Genomic DNA, 26,893 nt, shown 5'->3' with positions numbered 1-26,893 from the left:
GATTAGGGACAGAATTAGACATGTAAAGGGAATGGACACTTGACCAAAGGGCTGATGTCAGGCTCCTCGTGGGGAGAGGCAAGTAATTAGGAAGGACAGAGCCCACTCCAGGGGCTGCTCCATTTCCTGTCCCTCAGGGGTTCCTCACCAATCAGAAAGGAGAATTCTTTAACAACAGCTCCCCACCCCCTGGTCCACAGCCACCAAAGGCTTTCCAGCAGGTGGTGAGCACAGCCTGAAAGGGAAACAACAACCCCAGGCAGAACCAGGGACACAGGAGCTCTGGGACCCTGACCTGGGTACAGAATTCTCCTGCTTGGCAAGGTAGGACAATTTCACTCTGAGCCAAGGACCCAGTGTGCTTCACTAGCTGGCTTCTGGGCCAGCAGGAAGTGAGCCGCTGGTGCTTTGCCCACTGATAAGGTCCTACCTGTACAGGAGAGCACCTTAGTGATTACAGGCGTACAAAATGTGGCCATTTTGTGGCAGCATCTCTGTCCTCAGGCCCCTTCACAGGGGGATTTTGGCATCAAGTGGGAATCCTAAAATCAGATATTTCCATGGGGCTCTGAGCCAATCCCTGCATTTCCTGATAAGCCACCTAAACTGATCTGAAGGAACTGTGCTTATCTGAGCCATATTCACTTATTCATTCACTCACTCTTACTTATTTTATTGGGTATTAAAATGTCAGGCTTGCTTTAGAAAAATGTGGAATGCAGAAATATATAAGGAAGGCATTGAAAATCGTCTATGGTCCCATTATTCACTGCTCTTAACCTGGAGTTCTTACCCCTATGGATGTGGAGTTATTTTTTAATGTATACCTTCCATACAGTTTTATATACCACTTTTTCATTGGATTTTCTTAAGATAAAACACCAGAGTTGAAATAAACAGGTAAAAGAGATGGGCACTTTTAAGATTCCTGCCCCGCTAGCCATTTTGGCTCAGTAGATAGTCTGCTTGTGGCCTGAAGGGCCCCAGGCTTTACTCCACTCAAGGGCAAGTTCCTCGGTTGCAGACTGGATCCCGGGCTCAGGTGGGAGGCAACCAATCGATGTGTCTCTCTCACATCATTTCTCTCCCTCTCTCTCTCTTCCACTCTCTCTAAAAAAAATTCTTTTTAAATCAATGGGAAAATATCCTCAGGTGAGGATTAACAACAACAAAGACTCCTGCCAATTTGCAGTCTCATCTTGAAGCCTTCCAGGAAACAATTACACACCCTCCTCTAGTAACCTGTGAAAGTACTTATAAAAGTACTATGTTCAAGGAATGTTTTTATCAGTAATTATAGAGATAATAATTTTGATGGTCGCTTCCAGGAAGTTCTTCCTGACATCTGCACTAAATCCGTTCTGCTAACATAACTGCACACCTGTTCCTTCTAGTCTTGTTCTCAGTGGAAATAAAAACAGCTGCTTCCTATTGCACCTGAGCTCCCAGGAACAAAACTGTTGTCTAATCTCTCCACGCCCTCTCAGTGTCCTCTGACATCAGCTTTGCTCAAGGCCAACTGGGACTCACAGGACTTTTCTCCTGTATGTGTCCCCAACCGAATGTCCCTCACAGAATACCCTCCCATGATAGAGGTATCTCTGATGAAGGCCAAGCAGAGACAAGTATAGAGATTATCTCACTGGCCCACAAGCAACACACTCCTATTTATATACTCAAGACTCAATGTGGTACTACACTGGAGTGCTGATTCATGGCTTATTGGTTGAGTTGTATTTGACCTTTAGTGTAAATTAAGTTAATATTAATGTAGAAACCGGTGTGAAGCATAAGCATCAATTTATATCATCCTATATAATAAAAGAGAAACATGCAAATTAACCATCCCTCTGGTGCGCTCAAGCCACACCAACCAACCAATCAGGAGCAAGTATGCAAATTAACCCAACTAATATGGCAGCGGCCATGGAGCTGGAGTGAGCAGGAGGCTTGGGTTGCCCCCTGCAATGGAGGAAGCCAAGCTTCCTGCCTGCCCTAGCCAGCCCTGGGCTCCGCTGGAGGCTACAAAGTTTAAATTATAGAAGATAAATAAATCCCAGAAAAAAAGAAAATAGGAGAGGCTGGGAGCTTGGGTTGCCGGGGGTGTGGACAGCCTGGAAATGGCCCTCAGTCCCTTACCCAGGCTGGCCAGGCACCCCAGTAGGGACCCCCACCCTGAAGGGGTGTGGCCAGCCTGCAAACTGCCATCAGCCCCTCACCCAGACTGGCCAAGTACCCCAGCAGGACCCCCACCCTGATCCGGGACACCCTTCAGGGCAAACCAGCTGGCCCGCACCCATGCACCAGGCCTCTATCCTATATAATAAAAGGGTAATATGCAAATTCACTCTAACAGCAGAACAACTGGTAATGACTGGTCACTATGACACACACTGACCACCAGGGGGCAGATGCTCAATGCAGGAGCTGCCCCTTGGTAGTCAGTGCGCTCCCACAGGGGGATCTCTGCTCAGCCACAAGCCAGGCTGACGGCTGCCAGTACAGTGGTGGTGGTGGGAACCTCTCCCACCTCCTCAGCAGCACTAAGGATGTCCGACTGGAGCTTAGGCCTGCTCCCCACTGGCAAGTGGACATCCCCTGAGGGCTGCTGGGCTGCCAGAGGGATGTTTGACTGCCAGTTTATGCCCAATACCTGGGGAGTGGGCCTAAGCCAGCAAGTGGACATCCCTCAAGGGGTCTGAGACTGTGAGAGGGCACAGGACGGGCTGAGGGACGCCCCCGAGTGCACAAATTTTTGTGCACTGGGCCTCTAGTCCATTATAAAATGAGAAACTGTGCACAGGTTTTCAAGGCCCAGTGATTTGGAGAGGTTGGAATCTATTTTGAGGAAATACATAAGCGCAGTTGTGAGTAGATGGTCCCAATTGCTCCTGGAAATGGCAGCAAAGGATGGATGGAATGTGATGTTGAGCATGGTGTACACAAAAGAGGTGTGAGGATTAAAATTAAAGAGGAAAAACCAAAAGCAAACAGCAAATGGCCATGAGTAATGCCCGGACAAGTTTTCAGGGATGTTCACTCAGCCCAGACATTTTAGTTAGTGTTCTCTTGAGTGACCTCAGCATAAACAGTATGATTGGTTTTCTTCCATATCACACCTTGTGGTTATGCTGATGGAAGAGACAACCCAGGAATATGCTGTAAATAGGGGACCTGTTCCTTCACAACCATGTGACGCTGCCCACTCCTCCTCAGAGCTCCTGGGGGACCTGAGTGGAATGAGGAGAGAGAGAGAACAGAGGAACTCTTTGGGGATGCAGACAGCAGGAATAAGTTCAGCAGTTACCTACTATTTCTGATATTTCTTTATTCATTGGATTGCTGTGCCATGTCTTTTTAAATTTTAGCCAAACCCTATATTATGTTTTATTTAAATTGGTTCTCCAAAGACTCCTTTTAAAAAATTATTCCTACATGTAAGATAAAATCCGTCAGTGGTGATTTTTATGGTATTTAGCTTACTGTACATGTAAGTCCTCTACATCATGTTATTTCTCCAGTCACACATCTGTAAAATTACTTTTGAGAAGCACATAACTCGATACTTTATCAAAAAATTTCTATTTTCTAAGGTGAACTAGGTGGAAGATCAAAGTAAGAGTATTAAGTTGGCAACGTCTTCTGAAACTTAATGTTATAATTACAAGATTCAGCTTAAAGGTAAATTGCAGTATATACATACAAAAACTTATGTGTGTTTTCATGCCTAGGGAGATTTACATGTGATAATATTTATCAATATAAGGAAAGTCTAAGAAAAGATACCTTAGCATTGGTGTGTGAATATGACACTTTACCTAAATTCATCTTCGCACTTCAGTTTGTTCATGTGTCTCTGCTACAAAAGGAAGTTCAAAAGGTATTGTTTATACAGGCTGGTAGGCAAAAGAACTACCAGTAACTAGTTGAGTAACTTCAGGTAAGTCATTTTAACCTTTCAGGTTCTCATTTAAACCGAAGGATCTCTTCAAGTCATTTCTAAAGTGAACATTCAGTGATTTGATGAGATCTATCTTTTGGATAAATTGTGGTTAGGGACTACTCTGCATAGTCCCTGTTCCTCTGGGATATGGGCCTTTTGTTCCTCACTTGTAGTCAGAGCCACTTTATCCCTAACCAACTATACCTACCTTAGGAAAATCTCATCCAAGCTGATATTCTCCAATGCACACAGAGAAGGGTTCATGAAAGACAGTCAGCAAAAAACTTGAGATTCATTTCAACTTGAAGAAAAATTATGGTTCTTTATGCTCCCTGCAACATAAAACACAGCTTTTCTCTAAAATATCAACCATTATTCATAATCCTGATCTTCTATTAACAATTCACATCTTCCCTGGAAACACATTTCTTTCTCTGTTCTCTCATGTAAAAGGTACATTCTAACCCAGAGCGGTGTGGCTCAGCAGTTGAGTGTCAAGCCAGGAAACAAGAGGTCACCAGTTTGATTCCTGGTTAGGGCATATGCCTGATCCCCAGGGAGGGGCATGCTGGAGGCAGCCAATCAATGATTCTCTCTCATCATTGATGTTTCTAGCTCTCTTTGCCTCTCCATTTCTCTCTGAAATCAAATATATATATTAGAGGCATGATGCACAAAAATTCATGCATGAGTAGGCCTTCCTTCCCCTGGCTGCCGGCACCAGGTTCCCTCAAGCACTCGGGACCCGGGCTGCTTCACTCTGGCCTCTGATGCCACCCACCCAGTTCCCCCTGGTTTTCCATTCACCATGCTGCGATTAGAGCCTGTGGGTCAAGGGAGAGGGACCAAGAGGTGGTCAATGCACCACAGAGTGACTGGTCATTCCAGTCATTATGGTCACGGGCCTTTTATAATTATAGGATATTTAAAAAGCATGTTCCATAGTGCAATGATCTGACTATGGGCTGACTTCTCTGGAAACTGCCAGAATTTCTCTTTTTACCTTCCTTTTATTTCTAACAGCAGTTGTAGATTGGCATAGAGCCAAAATGGGAGTTGAAATGTGCATTGCATCATTTCTCATGTTAGCTACAAAGGAAGCAGCAGAGGTACCAGAAATGAAAACGAGGAAATTTCTGATAAACAACTCTGATGGTTATCTAGAAGGTGAATTGAATCATAGATATCAGAGTTTGACACTGCATTTTGAATTGCACAATTAGAGATAACTGCCTCCCACCTAGATAATAGTATCAATTTAATTCAAACTGTGAGTGTGGTTTTATACTCATTCTATTCTGTGGTAGTGCCAGAGAGCATTTATTTATCAGGCTCCCATGGAGCACATTTGAATTTGGAAAAAGAGATGATTAATTAAAAAAACAACAGCCTGGGTGCCCTTGATATGGATACTATCATAGTATGTGGAAGTAAAATGAATGAATTTACCTTTTAACAGGCTCAGTATGCATCAGTGCAAACATGCCCTGTTATCAAGCAGTTTAAACCTTTTCCAATATAGAAGAGGAAGTTAATCAATGCTTTTCTCGTTGGATTTGCAACTAGATAAAGATTGTTTAACTCAGGCACCTCTCACTGGTCCGTTCTCTAATTGGTAATTTAAAAAGTCCACAATTACTGAGAGAAGAGACAACGGAGGAGCAGTAAGCTTCTGGAAGAACTTAAAATCTTTGCTGCACCCCAGACTGTCCCTGGTTTGTGCCCCTTCATCATGGGAGTAGCTCTTGCCATCATTTAAAAAGCTTGACCTGCATTTTAGGAGACTTACTGGTATTATTGGTTTTGTCTCTGCAGACTCATAATTCCATTACCTGTTATTGGGAGGAAAAAGCAAATAGAGGCTTAAAACTGAGTGCCTCTACACTTCCATCTCCTTGTTCTTCATTCTTATCCAGGCAGGAAGGCCATGGGATACTTTGTCTCTTAGCCAAGGAATATTTTCAGATATCGAGGTATTGCACAAGACAGCTGGTCAGAGAAGTTAGGAGGGCAAGGGAAGAAGGAGGATCAGGAGCCACCCCCTGTAAGTGGTTGCTGCTTTCCCTGCAGGACTGTGCATTGATAGACTTCTCTTTCCTCCAACTCTCCCATTCGCTGTCTCTTTCTCTGATCCTTAAATTGGCCTTTCCTAGTAAAAGGTCAATATGTTTTCACGCTTGAGAAATTTCATTCAAGAATTTTTGTCAATGGACAAGTCATAAGAAGTTCTTCCATTTTAGGGCTGGTTGATGTCACCAAGGAGGCGATAAATATCTGTTGATATAATTGGATGTGAGATTCAGTGTTGAGAGAGCAAAAATTCTGCCCCTGGTTTCCTGGCAGGGCCCAATGATTTATGCAGGAGCAGAGGCAGCACGCAATCGAGCTGTCAAGAGAGCGTCAGCTTATTAGGCAAATGCTGCGTGATTTCTAAAGAGGATCGACGCTATAAAATCCTACTCCAGGCTCTGGTGTGGAGAAACTCAGAGCCCAAGTCCGTTGAGAGACTGAAGAGAAAGTGTAGAGGGGAGAAAAAACCCACAGTGGAAACAGAAAGGAGAAAGAAAGAAAACCCCTGAAAAAGCCTGGAGACATTACTCTGCAGCAGCGCCCCAGAAGGTAGGGAGCCTAGACGGAAACGCGGCTCCAACTTTGCACTGCCTGGGAGCTCCCTGCGGAGCCCTGGCCCTGTCCTTCCAGTGTTGTGTGAGTGTGTGTGTGTGTGTGTTTGCTGACTGTGCCTCAAGATCCCGATAGTAGCTGGGATGTGGCAAAAGCAAACTTAGACGGCTACTCCTCCTTACCCGAACTTCCAGTTATTCCTTTCTGGCTGTGTAGATGAGCACCCCAATGATCCCGATCCTCGAAAGAAGGGCGCTGGAGCAGGGATGGATGAGGAGGAGGACGTGATGCAGCTTTTCATTTGGAGGAAAAGGCTGAAACATCCGAAAGGGAGTTGGAGTTAAGAGCGGTTGAGGTCTTAAATTTGTAGATCCTCTCCAGAGCTCCGGAAATCAGGTTTAGAGATCGTTAGGAAGGGGATTCGGGGACTGTCCCTTTGGGGGTTTCGGAAGGAGAGGGGTCATTCCAGCCTGGAGAGGGGGCTGAGCTTTGGTGCCTAGCCCTGCAGGCGCCCGCTTTTTTTTTCCTGCTCCCCCTTTCACTCCAGCTCTGTAAGTCCTACCTTGGGAGCTTCAGCACCACGGACAGCGCCCGCCCGAGCTCCCAGCCAAGTCTGTGTCCTGTGGGAAGAGGACATCCTCCCCCGCCCCCTCCCCCCCCCCCCCCCGCCCCACACACACACACACACACACACACACACACACACACACACACACACACACACACACACCCCGCACGTCCCCAGTTGAGCTAAACTGTGATCACTCTTTCTCTCTTTCCTTCTCCTAGTGCTTCTAACATGAGACTGCCGCTGCTCGTGTCCGCGGGCGTCCTGCTCATGGCTCTCCTGCCCTGCCCGCCATGCAGGGCCCTCCTCATCCGGGGGCCTGTCCCAGGCGCCCGACAGGCCGCACAACTTCCCCAACCCCTAGATTTCTTCCAGCCGCCGCGGCGGCAGGTCCTTCCAGTTCAGCCGGTCCCGCTCACCACGGGGGAAGAATACTTCTTCCGCCAAGGTAACCTCAACGAGAGCCCCGCTGCTCCCCTCTGGTCAGCCTCCTCGCCCCTCGCCCGCCGCAGCAGCAGCCACCTTTCTCCTCACAAGGTAGCCGCCAACTTTTTCCGCGCATTGAGGCAGCTGTGGTTGCTTCCCCAGCGCCCTCTCAATAGCCCTGCGAGTCCCGCTGAGCGTTTTGCCGAGAGAGCCCTCAGCTGTCGTCAGGAGGACCCGGAAAAGGAGAGGCCATCCAGAGCATTTGAAACCTTTGTGGATGTCCCCTATATTATCCTCCGACAACTCTTGGAAATAGAGAGACAAAAGAAGTATGCAGAGCAAGCTGAAAAAAACAGGCAACTGATGGAGAGTATTGGGAAATGAAACGGTGCGTTTGGCCAAAGCAATTCTGCATTTAGCAAAAAATAAAAAATAAAAAGTATTCTGTACCATAGCGTGGCTCTGATACCATTTGTTTATTTTTATTTAGCTTGAAACTTAGAGGATGTATAGCTAGAGTGCCTGTTCTCCTTAATTAGAATGCACAAAGTGTATTCGTGTGCAGTAATAGCAACAAAATGATATTTGTATTGTCTACTTTTAGTTTCCATTTCCAGGTGTCTTTAATGGTGTTTAAAAGATTATAGACCGAAGAGGAAACGTTTTTGAAAAAGCAAACAGAAATCAACCAATTGATTTGGCTGTAGTCTGAATTCTCTTTGGTGGGTGAGAGAAATTATGTAAGCTCTTTGAATCAACTTTTCCTGTAAATATTTCAGTAATAAAACATCCTTACAATCCTTGGTCAATTTGTTTGTGTAAGAGAATGTTCAATAGTTATCCTACATAATAAAAGGCTAATATGCAAATTAACCAAGCCCAGAGGCAGTGCTCCCAGCTCCTCACCAGTGCTAAGGACCTCCCAGGGAATATCTGACTGCTGGCAGGTGGACATCCCCTGAAGGGTCCCAGACTGTGAGAGGCCTAGGCTGGGCTGAGGAACCTCTCCGCCCCTCCCCCCCCCCCCCAAACACCCCAGTGCATGAATGTCATGTACTGGGCCTCTAGTATTTTTCATAAATGCTGCAAAGGTAATCCTGACTTTTCCTTTTCAATGATATTAATAGAAATAGTCTCCGCTACTGGACTCCTACAAATTTACTTAAACACAAGAAAAGACAAAATCCCTTGCAGTTTTTTCTACTATAAATACAAAGATAAGTCAGTGGTTAACAGAGATCCTGCAGTCTCCTTGGGTTCATCTCTGTACCTCAGATTACTCTTCTAAGATAGAGTTAATAATTTGAGAAGTTGCTTCCAGCTCTAAGACTTGCTAATTCTATACATGGAAGATCTATTCATAATGGAAATAACATTTAGCCCTGACTAACTATAACATGTAAACTAATTGGGGAGGGTTGGGGAAGGAGGAAAGGGAAAGAGGAGAATGGTTGAGGAAGGACACTTCTACAAACTATAGGGCCAAATGCCTCATTTTTTTCCTATGAGAAAGTGTCATACATTATTCAGCCATTATTTTACTATCACAAATAATTTTTCTTTTTTCTTTTTTTTTAAAATATATCTATTGTGGATGTGCCACAGAATTTTTTTTTAATATATTTTATTGATTTTTTACAGAGAGGAAGGGAGAGGGATAGAGAGTTAGAAACATCGATCAGCTGCCTCCTGCACACCCCCCACTGGGGATGCGCCAGCAACCAAGGTACGTGCCCTTGACTGGAATCGAACCTGGGATATTCAGTCTGCAGGCCGACGCTCTATCCACTGAGCCAAACCGGTTAGGGCCACAAATAATTTTTCTAAGCTATTTTCCAATGCCTACTTCTAATAGGAGAAACTTGATAGCCTCTCCACTTAAAACAACTAAATTTAGTTGCCATGAAATGAGACAATTTCTATAAATATTTTGACTTTAATACATCCACAAAAACCCTCCTCATTTATGTCTATGCCAACACTAATCACTTTCATTTTAGTAATATAAACTATCTCTATTCACTTCTGAATTCAAACAACACATCTAGTTAGTTTTACAATGCATTCACCTTTTGTAGTTTAGTAAAAACTTAAAAAATTCAATTGAGCCCTTGCTGGTTTTGCTCAGTGGATAGAGCATCGGCCTATGGACAATTACTAGTGGTCCATGAGGTCCAAAAGATTGGCGAGCGCTGGTATAAGGAAACCTTTGTAGCAGTAGTCACCAACCAGTGGTCTATGAGGTTCAAAAAATTGGCAACCGCTGGACTAAAGTGTCCCAGATTCAATTCCGGTCAGGGTCACATGCCAGGTTTAGTGTTTAATCCCCAGTGGACGGTGTACAGAAGGCAGCTGATCAAAGATTCTCTCTCATCATTGATGTTTCTCTCCCTTCCTCTCTGAAATTAATAAAAATATATTTTAAAAAATAATCTCATCCAAAATTTAACATTTTACACAATTATTAACACAAAATTAATCATGGAGTTAATTGTAAAATATAAGATTGTAAAACTCCTAGGTAAAAAAACCCCCGCAATTTATTGTTTAATACTTCAAAATTATTTGGATGTATGAAGATGCTTCTTCCCTTGGGACCCTTTAAACAACTTGACTAATGGATTAATAAGAATAAACCATTATAAGACTTAAGTTGTTAAAAACTTAGCATTTATTTAAGAGTTCATACAGAGTAAAGTTGTGTTTATGTTCTGAAGGAGGCATTATGGTGGGACAAATAAAACAAATAAAACATATATATGTATATATGTATATGTACATACATATATATTTAAATATGTGAAGTTGTGTCTCATTGGATACATGAGAAAGTAGATGGTTCCTGTGGAAAGTTTTTTTTTTTTCCTCAATTACAGTGCTTGTTATCTGCATATCTAAAACTAGATTAGAAAAATGTCACAATAAATGTCCTAGACCTTCAGCCTTCTGGACTATGAACGTGTCACCAGAGTCAAAGAACATTTCTAGATATACGTCCAACAACATATATTATGGAAAGATGAAACCTTTGTGAAACATATCTTACCTTTGGTCAATGATTTACCTTTTGTCCATATACTGATAAATCAGTCACTTCTAAATTAATAGTGAATTTCACTAGCCATATGCATTGTTAACAAGGAAAGAGAATAAGAGCTACTATTATATAATAACAAAAGCCAGTGCCTATTAGCGATAAGAGTATAGTGCCCACTTTTTTCAACACTTGCCACTTGTTACTGACACATGCTCACACATACCACACTGACACATCCTTCATACTGTTTCCCACACAATAAAAGATTTGCATAAGATCAAGTTTCTTTTTTCCAGTGCTTTCTGCAGCTGTTTTCCCTTAATGTGTTAGATAAATCGTCTGGAATTAAAGATTTTTCTTTTGTTGCAGAAATCTTGTTCCAAGGTCCCTTTCATCATTTACATCATATTAATTTCATCTAGGTTCCATTTCAGCCAGGCAGACAGCGGGGCAGCAGTTGGAATGAACATCATTCGTTCAGGGAGTTCAACCAGGAAAAGGAGAAGATATGGCGAGCTGGCTCAGAATCAGCTCCATTCCCACTCCCTGAAGCTGCAGCCTGTCCCTGGAGGGGAGGATCCTCAAATCCAATCTGCAACAAAAGAAAATCTGAATGAGAGGAGGAAGAGGCTAGTTCTTTTGGGGTTGGTCCAGCCACTTTTCTACTGAGGAGAAAGGATCATCATAATAATAATTATCTAGAACATAATTATTATTAGGGATGGAAAGCAAGCTCAGGTTATTTTGGCCATGGTCAAGAGCCATGAAAAATTCACACACATGATCCAAAAAGGGGCAAAAGTAATGCATGCAGTGGGAAGTTCTTGAGAAAGAGTCCAGGCTATCCATACTTTTATTTTATTTTATTCATTTTTTTACAGAGAGGAAGGGAAAGGGATAGAGAGTTAGAAACATCGATGAGAGAGAAACATCGATCAGCTGCTCTTGATCCCACTGGGAATGTGCCCGTAACCAAGGTACATGCCCTTGACCTGAACCTGGGACCTTTCAGTCTGCAGGACCAGGCTCTATCCACTGAGCCAAACCAGTTAGGGCGATCCTACTTTTTTTAAAGGCCACTTTTACATTATTTACTGAAAGGAAAGTTGCTATGAAGCTAATGGGAATTTGGATTTAGAAAAATCTGCAGAATAAATAAAATCCTGTTTTAAATGACATTGTTACATCACATGATATTGCAGGACAAATCTCTGCACTGCTAAAGTAAGAATTTCTACTAGGATGTGAATATATATAGCATAATTTTTGCAAAAATGCAAGCTTAGTTTTGAGCAAATCATGAATGAAAGGACTTGTTTTCTTTAGACCATAAAAATCTAATAACATCAATACTTCTAAAGAATTATCTGTCTTTTATAGATACCACTATAAAAAACACTTCTCTTTTATAGATAATTTTGAAGTAATTGTTCAAGCTAATCTATAAGTGAAATTTACAGAGTAGGGCAAAAGTAACTTTACAGTTATTTGTATGGAAGATAATACAATAATCAATAAATAATAATACAAGAATAAACTCCATATTTCACATATTTACAACTATAAACCTACTTTTGCCACACCCTGTATTTATGTTGTTTTGAGTTTAAACTATAACTTGGTGAAATGAGAGACAATTATAAAGACTTCTTGTTGAGATGCAATTTGATGTATAAACTCAAACTCCTTACACTTAAAGGGACTATGACAAACTCAGGTCTTCCTAGGAGAACTACCAAACACAGGCTTTAAAACACCATTGATTTCAAAGCAATGAGGTAGGCACATGCATTCAATTTAGATACTCCTTGTGATTTTATGAAGCTGCTATATGAATGGACAGTACCTATCACAGGCAAAGCAGAACTTGGATAAATACTACTATGTAGTAGTTTTGTTGCCACTCAAAATACTTTCAAGTGAAAAATGAGTGCTTGTCCTGCACTTTACCAGATTTTACCCTAAATATATGTTTTCGGGTACTATTTCAAGTTCAGAAAAATTATCCCAGGTCCTTATGACTTTGGAATTATCAACCCATGGCTATGCTGCTCCCTAAGATGATGAAATCTTATTAGCCACAGTAGAATAAAACGGAGGCATGTGGTTTTCTATGAAGGAACAGTTGAGACATCAAGTGCAGTTGGGCTTTTACCAACTGAGGTATGAGCTGGCTACCTCAATGTGCTTGAAGTTGAGGTGGAATGAACATCATTTTGACAGAATCTGTGCCTATTTATACACATCAAATTCGTCTCCCCACCATAGTCACCTTATGCTCACAAATCCTAAAAAACAAACAAACAAAAAACACAACCACTAAGTAAACTGGGCATGTAATTGATGTGTAAAATACTTTTTCCTAATCATTCTGAAGGAGTGAATATGAATTCTGCCTGGAGGAACAGACCATCAAGTCCATTTTGTAGCTTCTTTTCCTCGACAATTTCTAATCTAAAAAACTACCACAGTAGCTTTTCTAAAATATCTAAAGGATGATGCTAGTTGGATAAGGTATTTTCTGCAAAGGGATATAGTCTTTGAGAAACTGCTGGTTGCTAACAAACCATTTGGGACTGCTTTTAGAATTTCCATATATTTTTTGTGCTTTTCTGTACTCGAGTTTAAAATCTTTCATTTTAAATGTTGTTAGTTGCTAATACCCTACAGCCTTCAAAACTTGATACTAAACAGTTTGCTGCTTTCACACCCTCATGTTCTCAGTCAGTTATGAGATTTCCTTTCAAACAATATGGACCTTATCTTTCAGATAAGCTGTCTTTCATGGAAGAAAGGCCAGGGCCAGAGTGGGGGGCCAAGAGCGTAGGTTATCCAGAATATCTTTGGGAGAAAAATATTTAAAAATCAGGGGCAAGGATGTGGAGAAAAAGAAACTCTTTTGCTGTTGATGGAAATGTAAAATGGTGTAGCTATGTGGAAAATAGTAAGATGGTTCCTCAAAAAATTCAACAGGAAATGACCATATCACCCAGCAATTCCATTTTTGGTTATATACTCAAAAGAAACAAAAGCAGGGACTCACACACTTGTGTTTATAGCAGCCCTATTCACTATAGTTAGGAGGTGGTAGCAACCCAAGTGTCATCACTGGATGAATAAACAAAATGCGGCATGTACATATAATGGAATATTATTCAGCCTTAAAAAGAAGGGAAATTCTGGCACATGCTACTGAAACAGAAATTTTTAGGGGTGAAAAAAGACAGGTTTACGAAATTTTAGAAATTAAGGTGACCATAGAAGAAGCACAGGGCTGCAGAGCAGCAGAAGGTATATTTCCATAGAATAGGAGAGCTGAAAAGCTGCAACAGGTACATTTCCATAGAATGAAGGAGCTGGAAACAGCAGAGGGTCTATATTTATAAAATAAAGGAAAGGAAGCCCCTCATCCAGAAGGAGAAGAAGAAAGCCCAAAGGAAATAGAAAAACAATAAGGGAAGAGGGGAGGAAAACCTCACATGTCCCATGTGTGGTTTGACCTTGGAGCTCAGGAGTTACTATAGTAACCAGTCTAAGGGGATAGTGACCAATCAGAGGGGATATCAAGGCACAAAGATGTACAGCCTTTATAAACTGTGGAAACAGGGACTCAGTGGGACTCTTCCCCCTCCCCATGTGGGAGTCTCTACTTGTTCCTTAATAAATTTCCACCTTTGCTATACCACCTTCTGTCCATGGACAACGAGCCCGGGAACCATCCTGCCCAGAGGAACACCGAGTGTTCTGGTCCAAAAATCCCGTTTCACTACAACATGGATGAACCTTGAGGACGCGGGCTAAATAAAATAAGCCCATCAGAAAAAGACAAATACTCTATGATTCCACTTATATGAGCTATCTAAAGAGGCAAGTTCACAGAAACAGAAAGTAGAATGGTGGTTGACAGTGGCTAGGGGTAGAGGGCAATGGGGGGTTGTTTCAGTTTGGGTACAGACTTTCATTTTTCCAGCATGAAAAAGTTCTGGCGATTAATTGTACAACAAAAGTAATATACTTAACATCACTGAAATGTAATTTAGAAATTGTTAAAATGGTAATCTTTATGTCATATATTTTGCCACAATTATTTTAATTAGGAGACTTCACATTAAAATCTGAATTTGTAGGTTCTCTTGACAAAATGGAAATGTAGCACCCAGAAATAACCTGCATGGAGTGCTGAGCAGCGCTGCTCCTTTGAACAGAGTCTCTCTCTCTCTCTCTCTCTCTCTCTCTCTCTCTCTCTCTCTCTCTCTCTCTCTCTCCCTCCCTCCCTCTCTCCTGCTTTGCTTTCCTCAGTGCCCACAACCCCCTTTGCCTCCCCGATGCAAGCCTGGTTTCAGTGGCTACTTATCATTGTGCTTGTACAATTGCTGTGCTCAGAGCAGACTTAAGAGGAAAGCAAATTATATCTTGTATTTATGCATCTGTCAGCATTTTCTTTTACTTGACCTGCTTTTTCATTAATGTTACCTTCTTAGTCAGAAGGGCAACACCAGCTTGTTGCTCTTAATAGAAGGCTAGGTTTAGTAGGAAGATGTCAAAGAAAAGAGAGTAAAATGCTCAGTGGAATATTTGACTTGATTTTTATGCTAAGTGTGATGAATTTTTTTTAAAGCCAACATGTTTCTTGTGGAAAGATTCTTAAAAATCAAAGCATGAAACTGCTTTCATTGTTCAATGAGGCCAGTTGTGTTCCTGGGCATTTAGCATAGGGAATATAACTGGGTGCAGATTGGTGAACAAGCTCTTGCTTTGGCGTGTGGGCAATGCCAGCAACCCCTTTTTACCTAAATGGTCCACCGACTGAACAAAAGTCAACAGATGCTTTCCTGACATTCATTCTGGCACAAGTCTGGGTAGCCACATTAGGAGGAAGATTATTATATTTTTGACCAACCCAAAGTAAAAGGGTGAGCTCTGCCAGGTCATTTTGATCAGTAATCAGTGCCCTCAGGCTGCCTCTAAGCTTCCTAAGACTCCAGCCCTTCCCCTGAGGGCCAGCCTCAGCCCTTCCCCAAATGATCATCCCCTATATCACCCATGATCCTGATCCATTAAAATGTATCAGTCTTGTGTCCCCTTCCCTCAGGCTTATCCAGTGATAGTAATTAATCTGATTAACTGAATTACAAGTAATTTATTAATGGGTGACAATGGCTTGATGTACACTCCTGCAAGATAACATTTTGCCTAGAAATGTCCATGTCTTATCCTATGAAACTCGTTACTTTGTCTTGTGCTAGACAAATCAGTCAGACAGGTTCTCAAAAGCTGTGGGAGGTGATAGTATTATTATACCCAATTTACAGGTGAGAAAACTCAGTCTCAGAAAGGTTGAAGAACTTGCTCCAAGTAATTCTAAGATAAAGTGCTGAGAGTTGTTAATAGTGACCAGAAATTCAAAGAGAAAAGGGGCATCTGGTGTTGTTGAGCAGATGAGACTCAGGATGGCCCACTCCACCCTGGAAGTCAGCTAGAGAGGCAGGATGGCCAGCAGCATGGGGTGCAACTGCAGGATAGAAATGCTCTCATTTGCAATAGACAGTCCTATCCCTGCAAGCAGTGGGGGCCAGAAACGCCCTCTGCCCTCTGGAGGCTGTGCCAATGTGTCATGAATAGTGAATCAAACCCAGGGAACCTTTGGTCACACTATTTTTGCTTCAGTCACATCAGCCCAGGTGAAGTGGGGATTCACCCACTTTCCCTAGATGTGGGCTTGGCCTCTATTGTGCTGCACACACACACTCCATAGGGAAAGACGGGGCATCACTGGGCACTAAGCTCCAACTGCTCTGTGATCTTGAGCAAGTCACTCATCCTCTATGATCCCTCAATATAAAACGGAGAAGCTTAGCAATTCCTTATGCACAGGGTGGTCGGGAGGTTTAAGTGAGAGAATCTCTATGAAAGACTTTGTAAATGATAAAGCAATATGTACACATTAGTTTCAACCGTTGCCACACAGAATTGGTTTTTTAGATGCGTTAACATTATGGTGGATTAATTCTTATTTTTGTGGGCTATAGTGGGGACAAAGGCATTTCATGGAAATCACTGAGATACATAAATAAGGACAGGAAAAAATCCACAGGATGTGCAACACCGATATCGGTCTTAGATTTAATGAAAACAATAAAACAATGTAAAGACACAGGAAGCAAAACTCAATTAGCAATGTCATAACAACCTCCCCGGAGAGCTCTCTCTGGTACCTGTGTCACAGTTTTCATGGAATTGTAGAGCTGTAAGCATAGGTTACCAGGGGAAATGAGTTCATTACATTGCTCACACATAATTTACATTATATTTTCCTTTTTAAAATGGATACATCCATTTAGCTTCCTATTAGAGTGACATTTACTAAGGATGCTATTTGATCCTGAGAAATTTAGTCTACATTTTTAGTATAGGTTGTTTTTATTTTTTGTCCTTCTAGAAAAGGCCCCAATTGACAATTATTAGGATGTCATTTTTCCAACAAGGCTTAAAAAAAATCCCTGAAAAAGAAAATTGCAAATATAGGATATAAATGAAAGAGCATTAATAATGTTAATGTAATGGCCTCACTAAAGCTTACTTGTTTAAGAAAAACCTTACTCTCTTCCATAATTTTTCTATGTAAAAATGCATGTATTTCATTATTATAATGTCTTATGATTTCCAGGATTATTAAATCCTGGACAATGTTAAGCAGCAAATGCAGGCCAGTCCTGACCACTAGTTAGTTTTCTATCTATTTTTTATAAGTTCTGAAATTCCAGCACAGTAAGGACACAGGGCGTATCAGTGAGTTGTAAGCTTGAATCTCCTAATTCAATCACTCTCAGTAGGGATTTCTGTTAGAAAACAGTTCGACAACCTGAATTTCTCAATTAAATTTAGAGAACATAGTTACATTTTCATTCATTTCTGCTGTTCTGGAAAACTAAATAGATCATTTCAAAAAACACAGAACCTAGAGTCACACTTGTGGGAAATCATGTTTTTGATCTCCTGCTTTATTTTTTAATGTTCTTATAATAACTTGTGAAATTAATCTTTCTCAGAAAAGAAGCCTTCCAGCCCTCTAGCCTCAGGGATCTGTCACCTCTCAGTCTCTGGTAGCAGCTGGAATTGATATTTGCCCTTGAAATCAAAGATCTGGTCTCAAAGGTTATTCGCATGAAAATGGTTTTATCTTTTTTGAGAGTGACACCTTGTGGAGACCCAGAGCTCCCCAAGGATACTTTGGCCTATTGCTCATTCTAGTTTAGGAAAACATGAATATTTTCAAGGGGACTGAATCTTGGGATGATGAAAAATTTGATAAGGTCTTAGGTCTCTGGACACATATTAGTTTCTGAGAGCCTAGGAACTAAACTCTGAGATTCAAGAAGACTAAAGAATCTTTGTTAGCTCCCAGGTGTCTTTTAACCATTTAAACCATAGGTCTTTCTCTTTCCTTCCCTTTCCTTTTCTTTCCTCCTTTCTTTCTTAATTCTTTAAAAAATTTTCCTCTGGACGTACCTTTATAGAGCTTGATCTCCACACATCCTTCTGCTATTTTAGAATGAAGAGCTCACAGGTGTGGGTGACCCACATTGTTCCTCAGGTTCTGTCTCTGAGCTTATGACATGTAGAGAGGAACACTTAGGACAGAAGGGACAAACTGCACCTTCTTAGATTTGGAACCTTGGACCTTCTTCACTAAGAAAACAAGCCCGGTTCTGGATGTCCCTGGCTCTTGACAGGGTCACCTCTGTGGAAACAGGTTTAGACAAGACAAGGAGTGAACTAGAGTGCAGGTGTGCCATGAAAGTGTAAAGAGACATTAGCTCATAATGCAATGTACATCAAAACTAAAAATAGGAACCCACAGACCAGTGACAACTGATCACCAGATTGTAAATTTCACCCTAGTCACTTAAATCATCAGGAACCTCAGCCATTCCAGCCTTTGCTATATTTGACTTTGTGCATGGCTGGAGGGGGAAGGGGAGACAGACTTGTGAGATTTAGGCCATGAGGGCTTCGCCATGGCCAACCATTTGGAATGCCTTAAGGATTGTCAGCACCTTCCTCCTCCAAGTTCCATTCCACCTGCCCCCTGTCTTTTCTAAGCTGCCTTAAAAGATAGTATATGTGAATGAATTCCCCTCTTTATAGCCATTCAGGTAGGCAGACAGAAAAAGAGGAAAGGTAGAAAAGAAGTTATCTTTTTTTTTTAACATTTACCTAGGGATTAATTCTTTAAGAAAATATAACAATATAGCAATGCTAAATGTGAATGCACCTAAACAGAGTTTCAAAATTGATGGAACGTAGAAGATAAGTGGATAAATCCACAATTATAGTCAGATATCTCAAAATTCCTCTCTCAGCAATTGATAAAACAAATTAAATGGAAATCGGTAAGGTTATAATTCACTTGAACAACACTACAAATCAACTGACCTAATTGATATTTGTAGAACACACCACCCAACAACAACAGAAAATACAGTGTTTTCAATTGCACATGGAACATCACTAAGTTAGATCATATTTTGGGCCATAGAACAAATCTTAATACATTTAAAAAGATTGGAATCATATAAAGAATACTCTTTCTTCACAACAGAATCAAAACAGAAATTAAACAGAAATATGTCTAAAAAATCACCCAATATCTAGAAATTAAATATTATTCATCTAAATAACACAGGGGTCAAAGAAGAAAGCAGAAGGTAAATTAGAAAATATTTTGAATTAAATAAAAATAAAACATATTAAATCTTGTGGGATGATCTAAGCTGTGATTAGAGGAAAAGTTATAGCATTATGTGGTTTTATTAGAAAAAAAAAGATATTTAAAATCAATAATCCAAGCTTTAACCCTAAGGAACTAGAATGAGAAAAGATAAATAAAGTTCAAAGTGAGCATAAGAATAAAAATTATAAAGAGCAAGAATGAATGCAGTAGGAAATATACCAAAAATAGAAGGAAAAAAAGCCAAATAAAACCAATCAAGTGGAGGACTTACATTACCTGTTCTGGAGACTTCTATAAAGTTATACTAATCACAACAGTGTGATACTGGTAGATGGACAAGCATACAGGTCAATGGTACAAAATAGAGAGTCAAGAAGTAGATCCATACATATGTGGTCATTTAAATTTCTACAGTCATTAAGTGAGGAAACGATAGTCTTTTTAACAAATAGTGCTGAAACTAATGAATATCTATATGGAAAACAAACAAACACAGAAAAACTGAAAACCTTTATTCTTACTCCACACATGTGAAAATTAACTTAAAATGATCTTAGATCTAATTTAAGAGCTAAAACTATAAGAAATTCTAGAAGAAAACATAGGAGAAAATCTTTTGATTTGAGGTAAGCCAAGATTTCTTAAATAAAATACAAAATGCACGAATCAAAAGGAGAAAAATGATAAATTGGACTTCATTAAAACTAAAAGTGTTTGATCTTCACAATACATTATTAAGAAAATTAAAAGGCAAGCCATAGACTGGGAAAAAATATTTGCAGAACATTTTTGAAAGAGAGTTTTATCCAAAATACATAAATGGTTTTACAATTCTCCAAGATGGCAAACACTGAATAAAAAAGTCAACAAAATATGGGAACAGATAGTTCATTAAAGTAAATTTAAAAATGACTTAGAAGCATATGAAAAGATGCTAAACATCTTTAGTCATCTGGAAAATGCAAATTAAAACTACAAGAAGATACCATACAGATCCATTAGAATGGCAAAAATGTAAAAGATTAGCACAATACCAAGTTCTGTCTAGGATGTGGAGTAACTAGAACTCTCTTACATTGCTGGGAGAAACACAAAATTGAATAGCCAGTATGGAAAAGTTTGACCGTTTCTGATGAAGTTAACCATGAATTTACCACATAATCCAGAAATTCCATTCCAAGGTATTTACTGAAAGACACATTCACACAGACTTATATTCATAGAAGTGAATGTTCATAGAAGCCTTACCTATAAATAGCAAAAACTGCTAACAACACAACAATCATCCATCAAGTGATGAATAAATAAATTGTGGTATATCCATTTGATAGAATATTGCTCATGATAAAAAGAAATGAGCTTCTGATGATACATGCAACAAATGGAGAAATCTCAAAAGCATTATTTTAAGTGAAAGACGCTAGTCACAGAAGTCTACAGAATGCATCTTTTCATTTATATAACTCTCTAGAATTGGCAAAACTATAATGACAAGCAAAAAGTCAGCTGGGATACAGAGAGTTGACTAACTGCAAAGACACATGAGGGAACTCTTTGGAATAACAGAAATATACTATATCTTAATTGTGGTAGTGGCTATATAATGCTACGTATTTGTAAAAAGTTCTTCAAATAAAATAGGTACATTTTAAAATATCATATCTTTCATCTATTGATTCTCCTAATATTTTGTGACTGCCTCTAATGTGTACAGTCTGTCTTTGCTCTACTGGGCAATGGGTTCTAAAAATGTCTTTTGGTGGACTGCAGAGTTGAGTCCTCACGGGCTTTTATGGAGTTTATGGCATCTAAAGGGGGAGTAAGAGCTGTGTAAGCATTCTGTTAAATGGATGTTGGGAAAATAGTTTGGGAAATGAGGATTTATATAAGAGCTTCAAAACAAGAAATATATTTTAGAAAATGCAATGGGCTATCAATTTTAGTGAGAATCTTTTGTTGTTATTGTCACTCAGAGTGATTTGTATCAGTCCTAAGTCCAGAATACTCCCAATAAAAACATCCTGAAATAATTTATTAAAATTTTTGTACTAACATTGTGTAAATAGATGAATTTTCTTATTGATAGTTACTTTATTTTCCTGGTGAGCAAACTGAGCTTCAAAGAAATACCCCCAGAATCAGGTGTAGAAGCAGAAAGTGTGGGACCTAAACTCTTTCTCCTAATTTCATTGATCTTTTCAGTGCCTCATACCTTAGCAGAATGTCTGACCAACTTATTTTTCTATTTTCAGACTCGAAGAATGGAATGTAACAAGTGGATATTCTATTCTTCAAAACAACAAATAGCTATTAAGTTTTTGGGGTCTTGTATGACTACAAATTCATGCTCTGGTAAAATATATGAGCTGTGGTTCTTTACAGAGGCAGAAGTTTTAATGTCAAAGTCCCTATTTCCAAATTAGCTGTTTGTAGAGTGTGAGTGTGAGTGTGTGTGTGTGTGTGTGTGTGTGTGTGTGTGTGTAGAGGGTGAGATGGGGTGGTCTTCTGACCTTGAGGCAGCTGCCATGGTCAAGCTCAAGTATCAGCCAGAGCAGCTGCAAAGTAAATCTACCAAATAAGGAGACATTTATTTGGAAATTCCTGCTCCCTAAACAGATCCTATTAAATGGTTTGGACAAATTCTTCCACCCAAGGCCACTAAACCTCCCTGTGAAGAAAGGGGAACAGAAACATTACTGTTCCCACTTCTGAAAAAATCTAATTGCCACTGACATTCCCATAAAATACCCTATTGTCCATGGGGGTGGGATGGGAGTGGAGGCAGTCCCTGTGTTAACACCCAGGTGTAATTTTCATGTAAGTAGTGTAGGAAGAGGAAGGGCAGCAGATGGAAGCAAATTGAACCAGGCATCCCCAGGAAGTGAGGCTCATAGAGACTGCTTTCCAAGAGAAGCCAACCGGTATCAAAAAGTCTTCCCCACCATATTATTGTCGTGTGTTCTGAGGTTAACTAGGCCCTGGTGTAATTTTTTTCAAAGTAAAATTTAAAATTAACACATGACATAGGTCAAATATCATTTCCACCAAATTCTTTGCATTGACTGAGTATATAGCAGTCATGGCCCAGAATGGTGGGACTTAGAGGGCAATTTTGTAGCTAAAGACCAGTTCATGTAAGAGGCTTTGCATAGTTCGACCTGTGACCTCCTTCACAAGATTTTCTGGGAGGAATGGGGAGTGAACAGTTTCAAAGTGAATCCTGCAGAAGGATGTCTTCTATGAGATCTAACTTGATATAGGGCTGAATGCAAACCTAGTTGAGAAATTATTTTTTCTTTGAGAATGAGAATGGGAAGGCAACAATGCTCTTCTGATCTATCAAAAAGCAAAGTCCCCATTCCCCACTGGTGGAGGGAATTGATTTCTAGTTCTTGCCATGACCAGCTTCTAACACACAATCTGCCTATGTGATTAGGTGAAGAGAGAAGGTACATGATAAAGTAGAGATTGCATGAAATCTCAGGCAGCAAAAGTAAAGGCAGGTGAATGGCCATGAGGAAAGCACCTGGTAATAGAACACTGGTCTTAAAAGCTTTGCAGTCTGGCTGTTGAGGTCTGAAGTGAGTTTACAGATGAGCAAGTGAGCTGACATGCTTCTGAGTTTCTGAGGCAACCTCATTCCCTGACATGGGACCAGTGAATCAAGGAGAACTTTATATCACACTGTAACTGTTCAGGGGAAGACTAATGATGAAGTATGAAATTCCAACAAGCTAACGTTGCATTGGACAAATACTAATTTGGTGAGGTGATGAAGGTGTATCAGGCCTGCAAAAAGTTCAGAGGACAGGAGTCTGATACTTTGGTGAGGTCTCTATCGATCTGTTCATATCTTTTTTCATGGATCAGAGTGGACTCCATCATAAACAGATTTTCTTCTCTATGTGACAGGCCCTTTCTCAAACACCAAGAACTACACAAGCACAGTTCTTTACAAAACTGAATGTCAATTCACCCTACCTCCCCTCGTCCCCACTTGCCTCACCCTCATCCCACCAAACAGGCACATGAATGTCAGTGTACATGACATGGGCTCAGTGGATGGCAGACAAGAAGCATGACTCTCCCCCTGCAGACTCAGAGAAGTATTACAAGGATGTATGGCAACCAAGCCCAAAACCTGACTTCTCAGAATGTAAGCTAGACTCTTCAGACAATTATTCAGATCCACATTAGATTATTCCAGTAACGCATGGAGTTTTCTCTCTCCCCTTTTGCCACACTGAGTCCATGGCCAATATGTCCTCCCACTACTCTTCCACATAAACAATGACAGCAGGAGGAGGTAAACACCTGAGCAGACTATAGGGGCACAGGTTTCTGGCTAACTATTAACCAGTGGGGACAGGTCCCACTCACACACAGTTAAAGACATGACAGGAATCCACAAAGATCCCACTGCCTTTGCTGAGAAGACAGCTAATGAGGCAAAAAGGAACTGTATGATAGGAGCTTCCAGAAGAGTCGATGTCAACCCTGTGAAAAGTCAATGAGCCAGAAATAGCTGAGGCCTTTCAGCACAGTCACCCTGAATTGCTTCTGAGCTATAGGCACAGGGAGCTGGGTCTCAGGTCCAGCAGGGTCATTTACTAAAAGTTCATGGGGTTTGAATCTTTAAATATAATTAATTAAACTGGTAACATTCAAAGGATTATTAAAGGAGTAAGATGTCAGTCCCTGAGCAAACCTCCCAACAGTAATCAAGAAAAGGATTGACTATGAGAGAGGTGTCTTAAAAATAACCTGCTGTTTGTTGGCTTTATGACTTTTCTCTGGTTCTAATTCTTTATGGCTGGTATGTGAACATTGATCTCTGATTCTTCACTCATTCAGATCTCTCCTGGCTGCAATCCCCCTGACATTGCTGTACCCAGGGAACCTTTATCTTAGGGCTCCCCTCTCCCAGGACAGACTGTAGAGTCTGAGGGTTCAAAGACAACTGGGAAATCACCTAGTCCAACTGCCCACTAGACCACGAATTGCCTATGTATCCCCAACAGGAGTCATCCGGCCACCTCCTGGGCCCCTCTGGTGTAAGCAGATAAAATGCTGCTACTTAATCTATGGAAATTCCCACAGCATCATGGATGCCTTTTGAAACTGTTCCCCCCATTAATGGCCATTTGGAAGGCCCATTGTTACTGGATTACTGAATAATTGCCCATGGAGTCACTTCTGAATCAGGATTCCCTCCATGCAGGATTAGATAACGGAGCAATTCTCCTCAGGAAGCTGCCATGGGGTGATTGCACTGTGGGAGCTCCATGCCACAGTATTGTTTAGGAACTTGGATCTTTTTAGGTGGCTGAGCCTCAAGGTGGGGAGAAATTCATCTCTGGGCCTTCAGAAGAGAAACATGATAAAAGAAACTACATGAGATGTTAGTCAAGGGAAAAGAAAATGTTTCCTACCCATTAAAGTAAAAATCAAGCACTGAATCTGACTCCAGATGTAGTGAAGTATAAGAAAAGCCAAAAGTGCTAGGCAGATTGCTAACTCCTGTGAGGAAACAAGAAGAAAACTTCACTGATATTATCACAAATAGTTTTCCCAACATCATTCAGAAGGACTTTTCATTTTGGTTCAGAGCCCTATTTTGTGCTCCTCACAGGGTCTGTTCAGAAAACAGCTCCTCCTCACTCAACTTCCACTAAAGATGTAAGAATTCCCAGAAACTTTCTAAGAATAATCAAAGTCCACTCCATTTTTTAAACCTGAAATCCACTTCAAAAGTTTTCCTCAAACCAAACATTTATTTTTGTCATTTTCATCTGTGAAAATAAATATATGGCACAAAAGCCTGTTTGTTACTTTTAATTTTCCAAACTCATTTGGTTTTTTATCTCATGAAATGAAGGTTCACTTGAGCAGATACAGTCAAGATAGTAGCTAATTTTCTAATTTTTGAAAAAATGTTGTCTGTTGTTGGTAATCACCTGATGACCCAGGAGCATGGAACGAGAGAGTATTTGTTTGACAGCCCCCTTGTCTGGGTGACACTCCCATCCACACAGCATTTAAGAATGCCCAAGAGTATTGAGTAACCATGAACATTCTTCCTCACGAAGAAATTGTAGATTTCTTCTGGGGAGTCTTTGAGCCATGCACACATCTAACCAGTGTTAGGAAGAAGACACTGATGTCAATCTTTCATTATAAGAAAAAGGAAAAAAATAAGTAAGTGTCCCTTTTTATAAAATTCAGTGGAAGAAAACCTGTGCTTTTCTGCTCCCAGGAGCACATGCTTAGGGAAAGCACTAGTTTAATCAAGCCAAGACTATCTTTGTCTAGCTGTAGCCAGCACACTCCCAGAATCCATGAATCACGGGTTATTTTCCAGAGCAGACTTAGAACTCAATTCAAACATACTCTGTGAGGGTTGCTGGGAAGGGCACAAAAGCAGGTCATTAGTCTTTGGAAGCCCAAGGAGGACATAGAGTAAGCTGAGCAAGGGCAAGTGGCCTTGCAACGGGAACAGGGACACCAGCCAGTCACTGCAGGAAAGCAGCTTTCAACTGCATGCCTAAGGGCCAGGCTCTCTGGACACCCTCCCCTGGGAAGCCAGGTGTGAGGTCACCACTCATGCACAGAGTGAGGTCAAATTGATTTTTATTTTTTGTTTTGTGTAAGGTTTAAAAAACAGGTCAACATGAGGCTTAAACAATACGCCAGGGTTGGGGCTGAGCTGTTCCTGAGACTTTCCCAAGGCCATGGTTTCTGTCTGCCCCTTTGGAAACCCTGGTTACTAGCAGGAACCTGGGTGGCACAGGGGAGCATTCAGACACAAGAGCATCAACACTAACCTGAGAAGTAGCTGCAGGTGAACTAGTTTCCTTACCACTCACTGCTGCTCTCTCACTGGCTGCGGCTTCTGCCACTTCTGCCTTCTGCACACTCGAATCCTCAGAACCAGGAGGCCCTATGTGCCCCAGACCTTCGCTCACTGGGGTGGAAGGTGGGTTGGTGGTAGCTTTCCGGGTTTGGCCTTTATACCAACTAGGGTAAAGCAAGGGATCCACGGTGTCCGTTGCTGTAGGGACTGGAGTTTCAGACTCTGTGGCCTGCAGAGAGCCAGTGGATACAACCTCCCCCTTAATCAGGACAGATACATTCAGAAGTAAAACAAGAAAAAGAAGAAGAGGGGAAAAAAGGCAATCGATTTTAGTTCCCTTCAGGTTTGACAATTGTGAGCTCTGTGTGCAGTGCCTGCTTCAGTGCATGCTTTAGTTCACCCCACCCTTGGCAAGCGCTAAGGGCAGAAATGCCAACAGTACCCTCTGCATAGCCTCTGCAGTTCCCCTCTTCTTTTCTGGGCTTGTCTTTCACAAGATAGTAGCCTGACCAGGAACCCTAAAATGAAGGTTACTTACAAAACATTTGATATGGGAGACAGGTCAAACTATTGACCAAGTTAATTTTTAATATATGTGGCCCCCCGAAACCTCTTTTCTAAAACCAGCCATTGAGCTTATTCCCATTTAGTTATCACCCCTCTTTCAGTTTCAGTGCAATTGGTATACTCAGATTTTCAAGATTTTAGGA

The 26,893-nt window shown here is 41.0% G+C and overlaps 2 protein-coding genes across 4 annotated transcripts in view; one reads left to right on the top strand and one right to left on the bottom strand.

Annotated features, from left to right (window-relative positions):
- Positions 1–7,364: 7,364 nt before the first annotated feature.
- On the top strand, positions 7,365–7,943 carry LOC308533262 (corticoliberin-like; the record flags this gene model as incomplete). The annotated part of the gene is made up of 1 exon (XM_081111096.1): positions 7,365–7,943. The coding sequence occupies one exon, from the start codon at positions 7,365–7,367 to the stop codon at positions 7,941–7,943; it is 579 nt and encodes a 192-aa protein (XP_080967222.1).
- A 2,274-nt stretch (positions 7,944–10,217) lies between these two features.
- The window catches only part of LOC308533494 (tripartite motif-containing protein 55), a 35,915-nt gene continuing 19,239 nt past the window's right edge, over positions 10,218–26,893 (bottom strand). Inside the window, exons 9-11 of one of the 3 annotated variants that reach the window (XM_081111534.1) lie at positions 26,190–26,442; positions 24,763–24,850; positions 10,430–11,188 (exon numbers count right to left, since the gene is read on the bottom strand). In XM_081111534.1, the coding sequence (XP_080967660.1) occupies positions 11,083–11,188; positions 24,763–24,850; positions 26,190–26,442 (447 nt within the window). In that variant the 3' untranslated portion in view covers positions 10,430–11,082. Of the gene's footprint in view, positions 11,189–24,762; positions 24,851–26,154; positions 26,443–26,893 lie in introns of all 3 variants that reach the window. The other 2 variants (XM_081111533.1, XM_081111532.1) reach the window with 2 other exon arrangements.

This window comes from Myotis nattereri (genome assembly GCF_964212035.1).
Source record: "Myotis nattereri genome assembly, chromosome: 17".
Classification (NCBI taxonomy): domain Eukaryota; kingdom Metazoa; phylum Chordata; class Mammalia; order Chiroptera; family Vespertilionidae; genus Myotis; species Myotis nattereri.
The sequence above is the reverse complement of the archived record's forward strand: the minus strand, read 5'-3'. Positions and strand labels throughout refer to the sequence as shown.